This window comes from Terrapene carolina, unplaced genomic scaffold (genome assembly GCF_002925995.2).
Source record: "Terrapene carolina triunguis isolate 2854851 unplaced genomic scaffold, T_m_triunguis-2.0 Scaffold66, whole genome shotgun sequence".
Classification (NCBI taxonomy): domain Eukaryota; kingdom Metazoa; phylum Chordata; order Testudines; family Emydidae; genus Terrapene; species Terrapene triunguis.
The window spans coordinates 48092956-48107803 of record NW_020664417.1 but is presented as its reverse complement, the minus strand read 5'-3'; the positions used below and the strand labels follow the sequence as shown (position 1 = coordinate 48107803).

The 14848-nt window shown below is 37.3% G+C and overlaps 1 protein-coding gene across 12 annotated transcripts in view; it reads left to right on the top strand.

The window, feature by feature from the left end:
* The window catches only part of PCM1 (pericentriolar material 1), an 82214-nt gene extending 69396 nt beyond the window's left edge, over positions 1-12818 (top strand). For 8 of the 12 annotated variants that reach the window (XM_024193423.3, XM_024193481.3, XM_024193466.3 and 5 more), the window contains 7 exons: positions 2277-2415; positions 3753-3910; positions 7269-7344; positions 9294-9550; positions 9781-9876; positions 10013-10136; positions 12507-12818. In XM_024193423.3, the coding sequence (XP_024049191.1) occupies positions 2277-2415; positions 3753-3910; positions 7269-7344; positions 9294-9550; positions 9781-9876; positions 10013-10136; positions 12507-12532 (876 nt within the window). In that variant the 3' untranslated portion in view covers positions 12533-12818. The remainder of the gene's footprint in view (positions 1-2276; positions 2416-3752; positions 3911-7268; positions 7345-9293; positions 9551-9780; positions 9877-10012; positions 10137-12506) is intronic. The other 4 variants (XM_024193490.3, XM_024193476.3, XM_024193501.3 and 1 more) reach the window with 1 other exon arrangement.
* The last annotated feature ends 2030 nt before the right edge of the window (positions 12819-14848 follow it).

Sequence of the window (14848 nt, the reverse complement as noted above, 5' to 3'; positions counted from 1 at the left end):
CATCATTATTCCTTTTCAGTACTTGTTCTCAAAAACTGCCTCTGTACAGCCTCATTGTGATATGTATGCCTTCAGTGCCGTGAATGCAGAATCATCTTGAAAAGCAGAGCAAAGTGGCCACTTTGCAGATCCAAACAAAGAGGTTATAAAGAGGACTTGTGGCTCCAGCCACTTTCAGCTTCTTCTTGATAATGGCTAGCTGTGAGCATAGGAACCTTTTTCTGCACCCTTCATGATTAGCATAGTTTTTGTGTGGATTATTTGACTAATCACCATTGTATGATGTTCAGCTCCTACTTCTTTTGACTCCAAATGACCACTCAGCTCTGTTAGCTACCTTCTTTCCCTCTCTCTTACTCAGGGTTGTCGTCTTGGTAGGCTCTATGGCAGATCTCTGCAAAAAGCAAGATTGAACTGTGCTTGGTGTGTCACTCATTTGATGTTGATAAAGAGTCACATACCTTGTCTATCTGTGCCTTCCACATGAATATTCTTTGAGGTTGCTTTGTGTGCACAGGGTTTACTACTTGCAGGTGGAGGATAGTGAACAATGCTGCACTATCTTACTGTAGGAGCCTGAAGACTAGACCCTTGGAATCCTTTGGTTCCAGGTCTGTCTAAGTATTCACCTCTTTTGGCATGAAAGAAGTCTTCGAAACTTCTAAATGTCCTGGTGTCTATTCTGAGGTCTCCTTGAGATCTGAAGTCGCCTGGTTCCCACCAAGCCTCTATAAAGTAGTCTAAGGCCACTGAGTATGTGTTGGATTTGATTTGTCTTTTCAAAAACATCTGGGCACACAGGCCGAGTTTATGCTTTTATAGCCATTCTTTTTCCCAGTTCTTTTTCTGTCTTTAAGAAAGAAAAGGCACACTCCTGAGGACTCTTCTCTAAGCAATTGTGAATGTTGTTTCTATGAGGAAAAACAAGGGTATTATTGTTCTGAGCAGGGAGGACCCTGTGGGTGAGAGACTCAGATCCAAAGACAACCTATATGAAGTTGCCTTTATACATTAGTCTAGGATCAGATTCTTCCGGCCTTTCATGATATTTCTGTGGCTTTCAAAGTGGATTTGATTTTTACATACAGTCTTATTGTTGTATGGGAGGGGCTATCAAAGAAAAAAATATGGCAGTGGTATCAGCCAGAGAGCTGAACATATTTCTAAATAATTAGGTGGCCACAATCAGTACTTTAGGGGCCCTGTTTGTGCTGCTCCCTTTGCACTATTCAGATGGAGCAAAGAGAGTGAAAACCACCTGCTGGGAATTCTCCCAGCAGCGGAGGTCCTCCAAAAAATCTAGAGCCTGATATAACTAGCTCCTGAGCCTCTCTGCTCAGCCCCTGGGGTAGGGAAGGCAGAGTAGCTTTATCATGCTGCACACTGGCTATTCCCAGTTGGCATATGGTCTCTAGGCAGTAGTCCTGCTCTCCTTGGTTTCCATAGACCAGATGGAAAACAAGCAATGGAGCAACCAGAACTACTTTCTCATCCTTCCCCTGTGATGCAGTAGGCATCAGTGTGGGAGCTGCTGATCAGCTATAGCAAGGAAGGGACCAAAAGCAATTTGGAGTGTTCCTAGCTATCACTAGAGCTGGTCCTGTAGCTGCAAGGTACGCAGTGAGTGGCATTTGGGGAGGTAGTGTCCCTAAAGCTTCCCCGTAGTAAAAAGGTTGATTCAACACTACTCAGGTAATACGTTTTCAAGTCATTATCATATATTTCCTTCACACAATTGTGCTTGGGAGCCACATCCAAGCCATAGTTACATACGTGGGTCTCTCTTGACCTGGTGTCTTGTAGTGACATTTTATTTTGAGCAGTTTTCAGTCCTTGTTCAATGACATTCTGTCATCCTCATTGGTTATTGATGGTTATATTAATTTCCCAAGCATGAAGATCTAAAGGAGACTATTCTGTAAGGAGAAAAAGACCAGTGAGGTGTCCTGTCAGTGTATTGCTTTTGGAGATTCAAACTGTACTCCCACTTCCTCACTCCTTCAGAACTTTCTGTGAATTCTTAAAATTAGTAGAAAGAATGGAGGGCAATTGGAGCTGTGGGTCCTTCTCATAATCTCTCTCAGAATGTTTGTATTGTTGAAGGAGGTACTTAATCTGTTCCATTGGGTGCTTTTTCTCCTGATGCTTCTAAATGTTTAGTATAGCAGAGGCAATGCACTTAATTGTTACGATGAGTAAAAACTATTACAATAATCTTCTTGTCCAGAATAAGGGAAAAATCTATTCAATAGAGGTTTAATTTTACTTATGACTAGGACAAGGATGAGACTGAAACAGTTAAAGACACACAAGAATCAGAACTATACAATGATGGTGAAGTTCCTCAAAGTATGAGATCTGATGCTTCTGATCAGGAGGAAGATGAGGAGAGTGAAGGTTGTCCGGTGTCTATAAGTAAGTGGGTTTTTTTATTGTTTTGGTAGGTTGTTACTCAGTTTTTTACTGTAACTTCATGGAACTAATTTTATGACATAATTTTTAATTATATGCTCTTTGTGTATGCTATAGATGCATAAGGTTAATAGGTCTTATCTCAGTTTTCTATTAACTCATATAGTTTCTCTTCTCTGTGCACGATTGTTTCCAGTACTACATTTTCTAGTATTTTGTCCAGTCTAGGTTTAAATGCCAAAAGCAGTGGACCTTCCACTACTTAGATTTATTCCATGGATTTGTCTTATAGGAATTCCCATCCCATCAAATCCATGGGCCATATAGTCTAGTAACCTGTGTCTCAGTGGCCAGCCAGCTTCAGAGGACGGGTCAAAAAACTCCAAATTAGGCAGATGTGGGATAAATCCCCTTCCTCATCTCCAGTGAAGGCCTTGTCATGATCCCTCCTAGTTAGATTGTCTTAAACATAGAAGCACGTGGTTTACATCCCTTCTGATTTTTTTCTTACCATTAAGAACTATTTTTGTTATCCACATACATGTCCAATCACTTTTTGAATCTTGCCATGCTCTTAGTTTCTGTGATATCCTCCTACACTCTATTAATGCATCGTTTGAAGAAAATATTTCCTTTAAATTTCAGTGAATGTTCGTATGTTGAGATCCAGGGAAACGGAAAGTTTATAATCTACTTTCTCTGTACCATTTGTTGTTTTATATATATTTATCATTTCCCTCTTTTTCTTCTCCTTTCTAAGGCAGATAATTCCAGTCTTTTCAGTCTCTCGTCATATGAATCTTTTCAAGCCCTAATGGCTTTCATTCTCCTTTTATTATTCTGATTCTGTAGTTCAGCTCTAATTGCTATCCGTACATTTTTCCTGGGTATTCCACCTAAATGTTTTCTCTTCTCATTGCATTATTCCTAATTATGTCCCCTTGTTCCACCCTTGAATATCTCTGCTTCCATCATGGTTGCACTCTTCAAGTAGACTTACATTAAATAAAAGTACTTAGTTACATTACAGCACAGCAGTGGTGTTTGGTGGTACTTCCAGTCAGGTTTCTGTAGAGTATTTTCATTCCAGGAAAAGGTCTCACAAGAGAATTATAGGTCATAACCATTCTCACAGACAGTATAATTTATCATGTTTATATTGAGGTTCTAGGTATCTAATGTTGCCTTATCTCCTATTCCAGAATATGAAGAGAACTTAGTTAAACAAAGTCTGAATTTTATTTTTTTGAAATACTGAGGACAAGAGTTTTAATGAAGAACCAGTATAACTTATATCAGTGACTAAGCTATTTTGAAATTCTTGCATTGACTGACTTCAGGTTTGTCTAAAGCGGAAACACAAGCTCTAACTAATTATGGAAGTGGGGAAGATGAGAATGAAGATGAAGAAATAGAAGAGTTTGAAGAAGGACCTGTGGATGTCCAGACTTCACTGCAAGCCAGCAATGAAACTACAGCTGAAAATGAACAAAGACAGGTACTATCAGAGTTCTACAAACCTTAACTTCCCTTCATTAAAATATTTTTTTGAGTACCAACTAGGTTAGCTATCTATGCATTGTATTCTTGAACTGCCAGTCCTTTCTTCTGTTACTTACTAGGGTTGCTTTAAAGAAATATTATACATGGATACCCTTTTTCCTGTCGTACATTCTTCTTGAGTTCTTGTTGGTAAGGATATTTGCATGATCAGTTCTTGATCCTATGCTATTTAATGTTTTTATCAATGACCTGGAAGGAAACAAAAATCATTACTGATAGAGTTTGCAGATGGGACAAAGATTGGGGGAGTGCTAAATAAAGGAAGAGGGAAGATCACTGATGGATTACTTGGTAAGCAAGCAAGCAATGTGTTTTAATATGTCCAAAATATAAAGTCATGCATTTGGGAGCAAAGAATGTAGGCCATACTTAAAGAATGGGCGACTCTTTCCACCATGACTCCCAGGTCTTTTTCAGAATCACTGCTTCCCAGGTTAATCAGCTGAACATGAGCACCCAGTGTGACCCTGTGGTCAACAGGGGCTAATGCAATCCTTGGATATGTAACTCAGGCAATCTTGAGTACGAGTAGGGAGGCTATATCACTTCTATATTGGGCATTAGTGCAACCTCACTGGAATACTGTGTCCAGTTCTGCTGTGCACAGTTCAGTAAGGTAGTTGATAAATTAAAGATGATTCAGAGATGAGCTGTGACAGTGATAAATGAATTGGAAAACATGCCTTTTAGTGATAGACTCAAGGAGCTCAGTCTGTTTAATTTAATGAAGATAAGGCCAAGGGGTGACTTGATCACAGTCTATAAGTACCTGTGTGGGGAACAGAAATTTGATAAGAGGGCTCTTCAATATAGGAGACCAAGGTATAACAAGATCCAATGGTTAGCAGTTGAAGATGGACAAATTCAGACTGGAAATAAGATGTAATTTTTTAATAGTGAGGATAACTAACCATTAGAACATCTTATCAAGGGTTGTGGTGGATTCTCCATTCTGGAAACTTTTAAATCAATATTGGATGTTTTTCAAAAAGATATATGCTCTTGTTCAAACAGGAATTAATTATGGCCTGTGTTATATGCGGGAGGTCAGACTAGATGATCGGTTGTATCTTCTGGCTTTACAATTAAGACTAGAATTTGGCGTGCCAATATTCAATACATTTTACAGCAAGTGTGCATAAAAACCACAATATATCCATGACTGGGAGAGGGTAGGCAGCCTGTGGGGAGGAGGGAGGAGAGAAGGAAGGGTTTAGAGAGAGAGAGCGCACACTGCACTCACCTCTCCCCCCCTCCCCCCAGCAGTGGTTCCTGTCCCATAGGACAGGGCCAGGTTCCCCACTTCAGGTGTTGTGACCTGGCCTGTGCGGTTGTACCGATACTTGGGTTCGGTGGATTCGCCCCAACATAAGTGGAGACAGAGAGGTGGTCGTGCCAAACATGAGTTGCATTGTGACCCCACTCAGTTTGGGTGCATCTCACGCTTTATTTAAATTCACGGTTTCCAGCTTTAATATTTCTGCTGTTCGTTTCCCACCTTCAGTGAATAATGTTAGTTCAGTTTATTAGAACGCCTACTTGCTCAGTAGCCATTTGTGATGTCCAACTGTTGTTACTTTGTTAGAAACAAGTAATGACTTGATAAAGCCTTTCTCCCCCACCACCAAATTGGAAAGAGAAAATTTGAGAAAAGAGTTGACTTTGAATAGGATGATTTTTCAGAGAAGTTTGCAGGTCTCATACATTGTGAGCATTTAAAATTTCATATTCATCTAGTCCCATCACTTATCTTCATAGATTTTGAAGATCAGAAGTAGAACCGATACAGTCATCTAGTCTGACCTCCATAATACAGGCCATCAAAATTTACACAGTGATTCCTGGCATCTGGCCCAACAACTTTTGGTTGAATTAAAGAATATATTGTAGAGATATCCAGTCTGGATTTCAAGACACCAAGTGAGAGAAAATGTACCACATCCTTCACTGTTAAAATATATATATCTTTTTAAATTTCCAGTTTGAATTTTGCTGGGTTAAAGTTCATGATTTCTTTATAACAGATACTTGGCTAGGGTAGTCTTCAGGTACAGTCTGATTTTGTGCATCAGTTTAAAACCTTGCTCTCACACTGGCATTTTAAAAAGCAGCTTTGGTATGAGAGTGGTTTCCTTTCATAGGACATGTGAACTGTCCCTACATATCCCAGTTACAATCTCTAGGTATTAAATATCCTCTATAAAAGCTGCTGTTCCAACACTTGTATTTTTATAACATCACTCCCCATGGTGATCTCTTTTCATTCTGTTTTTGAAACCAGATTTTACTCTTGAAATCTGCATTTAAAAAAAAACCACTCTTGCCCCCTTTCAAAATGCACGATAACTGTTTGTAGATATGGACATGAATGTAACTTCAGTTTGTACTACAGGATTTGACAGAAAAACCTATTCTCGTTGTAATATGATAGCTTACAGTAAAAGAAGTTTGGTCATATCCTTGCTACTCAATTTTCTAAAAGAAAACGGCAACTGTTTCCATCTTTTCTGTGGTAGCATTTATGGCAAGGACATAGACATATTAAGACAGTTATCAAAGACTTCTTGAAAGTCTAGATACATTGTCAGGTGATGGTTCTTTCTTCGTTCTTGTTGATAGACCCTCTAAAATTGTAGTAGATAACTAAAACTTAGTTTGCCTTTGCAGAAGCCATTCCATCATCCCATGTACCAATACTTGCTTATAATTCTATTCTAAATTTTTTCAATACAGTTTAACGGTACTGAAGTAAATTTAGTAGGCTGTAATTTCAAGGATCGCTTCTAGAGCTTTTTTTTAAAGATAGGTACAACTACTGTCTACTCTCCAGCCTTCTAGTATGGTAGCAGATTTCAAAATAAAATTTCAGTATTTTATTAGCTGTTGAACCACTTCATTGTTCATACTCCTTCAAGAGTTTCTAATGATTTGGTTCTAGAGACTTGTTCCTTAATTTGCCAATGAGTGAAGGGTTGGAAGGACTGACCTATGAAGATCTTTTTAAAACATGTTCATTTTGCTAAAATGCCTAAGAGGTAGGCAAGTATAACTGCCTAAAAGTACTGAATGATATAAATGCTGATAGAGGAGATTTTCAGTTTGATGTATAGGTTTATGATGAGTTCATCTTAACAGTGAGATCTTTTAATCTATGGAAGAGCAACTAACAAGTAAACAGTAGAACTTGCTGAGTATTTAAACTAATATAGACAAGATGTTGGTGGTTATACTGTAAGCTACTAAACTCTCCCTAATAGAAGTTATCTTGTGTAAACATGATTTTTCCCATATAGATTCCAACAGATGAATCTGATAAACCAAATGAATATGAGATTTTATCAACTAAGCAGAAATCTCTTAGTACTAAAGGTAAGATCTGAGTAAAACTTTAAATTATGTACATAACAAAAATAAAAAATCATACTATCACTTTCATGTAAATTTGCCTTCTACAAGAAGGAAGAAGTTGACTAAACTTGTAAGAATGTATTCCTTTTTTTTTTTAATTGGATTGTTTTACTTATCTTGCATGTGCTGAGATCCAATTGTATTAAACGAGAAAAAACAAGCATTTTAAGAGAAACCTCAGTATAATTGAGTGTATATGATAGGGTTGCATTTTGACATTTGTCCATGGCATAACTTTATGGACTGTTTCGATATTCTGGTTCACACACAAATTTAATTGAATATTCTTGTATCAAGAAAAAAAAACCCATGCTATTGAATAATAGCTGATGAGGATAATGCTTTAGTAAACTGGAACGTAAAGCTTGAATTTCATAATCAACAGATAATTGCTGCTGTGTCTACTTCTCACTCCCTGCCATTTTCATCCTTCATTGTCAATAATATAAGGCTTTAAAAATATTTGTGATCATTCCTGTGTGAGAAATCTTATATTAGATGGGGACTAAATCAAATCCATATCTACTGGAGAAGTGATGGGAAAATGTGTCAACCCTCTTATAACTATTTCAAAAATAAATTGCCCTTCTGTTCTTGGCTACTTATTGGCAAAAGATGGCCAGTCTACCGAATGTCACGATGGTTGCGTCTTATCTCACCTAAGATTTATTTTCTATTACAGACAATTAGCAGTAGTCTGTGTTTTCTGCACTGACACATGCTCCTCTCATAGATTGACAGCTCTGTATCTCTGTGAATTCTGTAGTGCTTCAGCAGGCATGCAAAACATTAAGAAATCCTGCACATTGTACTGTTTAACATTTTTATATAAGAAGAGCATACACAGACTAAAAAAAAAAAAAGGCAGACAGTTATGTGCACCTCACATTGTACATTTGCCCTTTAAGGTTCCCATCAGTCATAATAATAATTGTGCTTTAACTTCAACATTCATGTCAGATCCTTTCTACATGCACCAGTCTGTTCTAAAGTTGTACCCACTACCGGGAATAGTGTCACAAGTCTCTCTCAATATCTTCCGTGTAGGGAAGAAAACTAACTTAATCACAATATGCTGATTCATCATAAAAAATACTAACCTTGCCTTCAAAAGATTGTATTTTACATTTTGTTTTGATATAAAGTTTGTGGATAATTTAAAAAGCTAATTTAAACATCAGAATTTTAAATTAACAAGCTTAACAAATCTGTGGTTTAACAACTGCAGATTGATTAACTTTCCAAAACACTGCTAAAGATTACTCTGTTTTAGTACCAAACAACGTAAAATGAGTGTATTTTTGCACTTTAGCAATTTACCAGTAAATAATTGCGCTAATTTCTAAACTTAAAATATTTCTGATTTTGATGTCACTGTTTATACACAGACAACATTTTAAAATGACCTACTGGAATAAATGAGTTTCTTGTAAACTATGGCTTTATAGTATCCCTTTTATACATGCTTTGAAATAACTTTTTTTTTTCTTTTTGGGGTGGGGGGAGCCTGACATATTGAACTGCTTACTATGAACCTGATCTATAAACTAGGCAGATTTGTCAAGTTTTTTACCACGATTGATCTCTGTATTTACAAAATGACGCTTGACTTTAAGGTTAGCCTATAAACTTCAGGAAGATATTTAATATGTGGTATCTGTAACTTGATATATTGGCTTTTAATTAGGTTCATTTTAGTTTGCAATGAGAGTTTACAAGGCTGTTGCCCTCTCAAATATTTCAGCAGAATTAATTTCTGTTCCGTTCATGTCAAAGACAAATTGACTAATGTCTGCTGGAAACTTGCTTTGGTTGTTCATTTGAAGGTTTTGGTTTTTTTAAACAAAATATTAAGAAGCCATTTACTTTGTCAAAATCCATGTCTGGTTTAAAATGCTTTGTGTTTTTAGATGAACAAGATGTGCCTGCTATTTTGCCTCATTATCTCAATATGCTGGAGAATAAGCAACTTCTAACAGTCAGTGCACCTGAGTCTGTTACTGTTACCGAGGTGTCAGCAACAGAAGAGCCAAGCCCTTCATTACTAGTAAATGAAATTCAGATAACCGAAACAATGTGCATAGAAACCAAATCCTTGACAGGAAGCCCAGAAAGCTCCATGGCTGGCAGCCCTGATACAGAGTCACCTGTGTTAGTGAATGAATATGTACGTATAGCTTGAGTTTCCATATTGTCTGTCTTGAATATAAAATTTGTCATTTCAAAGTTAAGCCTTCTTTCCAGACTCATTCAGTTCGTAGGTTAAATTGAGCATACAGGCACTTCTTTTATTTTATTTTTAGTTATATTTTAAGAGAGTTATCAGATATCTGTATTTAGAACAGAATCATGCACCTCTGTATTTTCTTCTTAAAATGTCATAAATTCTGTCATCAACAGGAAGCTGGGTCCGGAAACATAAGTCAAAAGTCCGATGAAGATGACTTTGTGAAAGTTGAAGACTTGCCCCTTAAACTCACAATATATTCAGAGGTATTTTGCTTGGAGGTTTTCTGTACTTAGAAGTGGCCATCACAGAAATGAGTCTTGTTTTTTAAATTGGGGGGGGATGTGGGGAGGGAAGAAATAATATGACTCTGGAAACTAATTTGTTTTATCCACTCCCAAGGCAGATCTAATGAAGAAAATGGTGGCGGAGGCCCAGACTAACACTTTGTCTGATGCAATACTAGATGGTGATGGAACGCAAGGTGAAGAATTAGCTGGAGACTCTCAAACACTGAAAGAACCTGGTGAGAGATTCTTTAAATTCCTAACTCATGAATCTCCTCTTGGGAGAGTTAAGCTTTATTAGGGTCTAAAACCTTCAGGATTATTGCTGAGTAAAGCAAGAAAACTCAATCTTCCGATTGTCAGTGTATCAGTTTTCATTATGACATACTGGAAAATTTGTATTGACATAAATGTTCTTTTTTCTGCTGCTGCTTCCAGTAATTTTTACCCGTCAAGATATTCTTGACTGTGACTAAAGAAGCAATCCTTTTTCTAATTGAAGTTAATGGTAAGGAAGGATCTGATATTGTAAGTTATACATCAGCTACTCCTGGGAGAATTCTGCACCAAAAAATTAAAAATTCTACATATTTTATTTATCAAAATACTTCAATATAATCATGCTGGTTTCAATTATTTTGGTAATTTATTTAAACTACAATACAATGTTTGGAGAATGGGAGTGAGGAGCATTTGAGGAAATCCCCCAAAACATTGCCTAATAGTAATGTAGCTAGGTTTGACCCTTTCTTTCTAGTTATTAGTCAACAAATATATGCAGCCATATGCTCAGTGTTACATCAGAGGCAACTGAAGAGCCAGTTAGGGCTGGGGAGTCAGACTCACAATTTATATTGGCTACTGACCATCTCCAGAAAGTTCAGTAGCAAATAGTTCATGGAGTACATTTTGATAAGAAATTTTTTCAGTCCAAACATTTAGACCAGTTCTAATCTTTAAATATTTATAAGGCCATGCTGTCCTTTACACCACTCTGGCCATATAAAGGAGCCTTAAAACTTTTACACCTGTTTTATGCTCCTGGGGAATTCACAAAGACACACCTGCCTCCTCAGACACACCCCGAAGCCCTTCTCCTCCATGCCAAGCATGCTGCAATAGTGAGCGAGAGGGACAGGGTGTGTCTCTGACACACACACACACACACACACACACACACACACACACACACACACACACACACACACACACACACACACAACTGCCCACCCCTTCACACTCCCCCGGTGTTGATTTACATCTCTCTTGGCTGCTCCAGGTACCCGAACCAACCTGCTGTGCTGGGGAATGCCGTGTAACTGCTCTTGTGGCTTTCCTTTCCTCTCCTATCAGAAATCACTTTTCTGTGGGGAAGCAAAGAAATCTGTGGAGGACATGAATTCTGCACCTGCATAGTGATGCAGAATTCCCCCAGGAGTAGCCTAATAGTGTTAAATACACTTTTGTTATGTGATTCAAAACTCCTTAATTCATAGGTGACTGGGTCAGATCTGTGCATAAAGTCTTAAAATCTGCATTGACTGCTGCAGTGAGGTGAGATGCAGGTGCTAAACTTTAGTTACACTTTGAATAGGGGAAAGAACAGGTGATGGATGACAGGGAAAAAACCCAAGTGTAGTAGATTTAAAAAAAAAAAAGTCACCTCCAAGTCTGATGTAACCAGAAATCTCTTGATGGCATTTTTAGACCTGTAATTCAGATGCCTAAGAGAGGAATACTTAAAGAGCAAGGAAAGGAGGTTGAACCCTATCTCTTTTGTTCTAGATATGAAGATGCAAGTCACAAAAACAAAAGTGGTATTTTAAAAGCCTGGGTATACCTTGCTGATTATGGGTCTTAATTACTTATAAACTGATATTTTCTGGTTTACTTTCTGATAGAAATTGGAATGTAATATGAAATATTTTGAAGTGTAAAAAATTACACTACAATAGACTGTTAGGCTAACTGACATACAAATTCATTCTTTTAATTCTGCCCTGAATTTAAAGAGACTTTTAAAACTAACTTTTAAGGGAAAAAATAGAAATTAAAATTTGTCTTAAATCCGGTACTAAAACCTTTAATCTGACGTAAACAAACTAAGGATATTGATTCAAGGGTGCTAGTACAATGGCAACAGTCACTGCCTGAAACAGTGACTGGTATTTCAACAGTTATAAAAGCTTGGTATTGGAACAAGACATGGTAATTTTCCTCCTAAATATTAGATTCACATTTAATGGCACTAAGGGCTGGTCTCCACACAAGTTGCACTTAATTGATTGGTTTCTAAACCAATCTAGTTAAATTGATGGAGCTCGCGTCTGTGGACACTTAGTGTGGGTTGAGTACCCTCTTTCAATTTTGCTTAAGTTGGTAACTGCATTAGGGTGCTTTTTATCTGAAATCAGAGTGCCCACACGATGGGTTGCACCTATTCAACTAACACAATGTGCAAACTGTGTATAAACCAACAATGAGGAGGGACTTGTTTTGTCAAGATGTTCTCAGCAATACAGTACTTTTAAACTTATACCTGTTAAGATGTGTATCTGAGATTCAGTAATTGTTCCTGGACATTAATGAGTAAAATTTTTATTTTGCAGAAACTGCTGGAGCTCAAAGTGCATGAAAAAAAAATCCAGAAACTCCTTCTTAGCCCCTCTCCACATATACCATTGCATATAGAAAATTGGCACAAACTTCACTGAATTTGAATCTGTATAAAAATGTAAATTAATTTGACACACTACTGCCTTTAGGATAGATATGCTAACTTCTGCCCAGGGCAGTTTAAACAGCTGTAACTGAATCCTCTACTGCACTGTTCTTTTTCTGTCTTAATCTTTTTTATTCATTGTGATTTGTTTAGTAATTTTAAAATGTAGTTTTAAATAAAGGTTGGACTTGTCTGTAAAGTCTTTGAGCCATTATTTTACAGTTTCTGGAGAAGTTCTGATGATGCTGTGTGAAAGCATCCAGCTCTCCTGCACAACATGAAGTGCTTTGTATTGAATGCTTATTTGTAGAGAGTACAGTATGCCATTCAAAGGGATGTTATCAGTTTTCCTGGCCTAGGACAACTAGTTGTCCTATCAATCTATGTGGTGGGGTAGTGTAGCTTTCAAAAACAAAAAAACAAAAAAAAATCCCCCTTTACCTGGTACAGTACTATGTAGGTGTAGCTGTCCTGTTAATTGCCCAAGCAGATGATTGATGTCTGTAAGGAAAACAGGAGTGTTTGTCATCTTGGACTACGTTGCTAGTATGACCTAGGGCTGTGAGTCCCAGCTCACATATCAACCTAGTGTGAGTGTGTATAAGAGCTAGCAAGAATATAAGTAGTATAGCTGTGGTGGCAGGGGCACCGGTATGACTTAGCTGTACTGAATACACTATCCCTGGATCCTGTGGGTATATGCTAAGCTGTGCTGCTGCTGTCTGTGCTACTGCAGCTGCACTGCTAATTATACTCAAGCTAGCTCTCCTTGAGCTAGTGAGTGAGTATCTGTAGAGGAGCTGGGCATCATACCCCTAGCTTGTAGAGTAGATGTAGCCTTAGAGTAATACGAATGCTTACATTTAACTTAAATATGTCTGGTTGTGGGAGGCAGAATTCAGAGAAGTTAAGTGAACTCTCAAAAATTAAGTAAATTAACTTTTTGGAGAGGAAGATAGAAATCATTACTATTTCCTACGTGTGACGGATGCTGGATTTTAAAAAAACTGACAATTTAAATGAGGGTGGGCCCAACATTGCTATAAACACTGCAAACAATTTAAATGGCTCTGAAAATGTATTTACCTACAATTGTCTGTTACAGTAATTTGAGATGTTATGAGAGAAGTTTCTTTGATCTGCATTTGAGAGCACTTCTTGTATAATCAGTTTTCCCCCTTTGTTTGTATAGGTCTTCTACACAACAAGCAAAATTTAAGGAATAGGAAAATATGACAAACTAAATTGGCATAATCATAATCCACTTCTAACATATAAATTGACTAGATTCAGTTGTGTTTAGTTTGTCCAGAGTATGTCTGATGATTCCCTGGTGTAAAGGGCAGTGCCTCAAAGTCACTGCCACTTAATAAAACAGTGAAATTGAATAGCACCTGGTGACAAATTTCATAGGGGAAGGAAGTGTTGAGGGAGACTTCTAATATTTCATTTTTAACTGCCTACTTCACAAGAGTCAGTTTCAAATAAAACTTGCATTGGTCATTGTTCCCAAGGATGATCTCAAAGACTTGCCTATTGTCCCCTCCTCTCCCAAGGTAATATGATCCCCTATAAATCAGAAGTTTGAAACTATTAGTGCAATTCCTCAAACAAAACAAAAACCCACACACACCACAGGGCTCTGAGTTGAAGATGTGTAGCCTGTTCCTTGCCTCTGTACCCCAATTTTAACTGTGTAGTTGCTTCTTCCAGATCCACCTGCTAGCCAATTAAAAACTAAATCTTTCCTTGTTCCAGCTCTGTCCAGTTCACTCACTTTTGAACTTTGGCATTTCTAGACTGTTTGAATTTTGTAACCTTAATGTAAACTGAATACACTTAACACTTCAGATATTAGCATACAGTCAAGATTTTAGAAACTAACACCATTACACATTCAGTAAGCAAGACTAACGTTTCTTAACTAACACTTATTTACAAAATGCCAATTTGAAACCTAGAGTTAACACTTGACAGTACAAGTCAATATTTGAACTAAACAGATTTCCCTAGCTATCAACACAGCAATCTTTCAATTGCTAACTTCTTAGTTCAGGTATATTGAGCACTGTTATTTTTATTTAACCAAATCCTTAAAGTGAATATGCATGTTTAAGGTATCAACTCATTTAAAATTAATAGCAGTACATTATAGACCTGTAGACAAACATAAAAATAGCTTGTATTTTATCACCATCAGGGCCTTTTGGTACCAACTATGAGAACTGT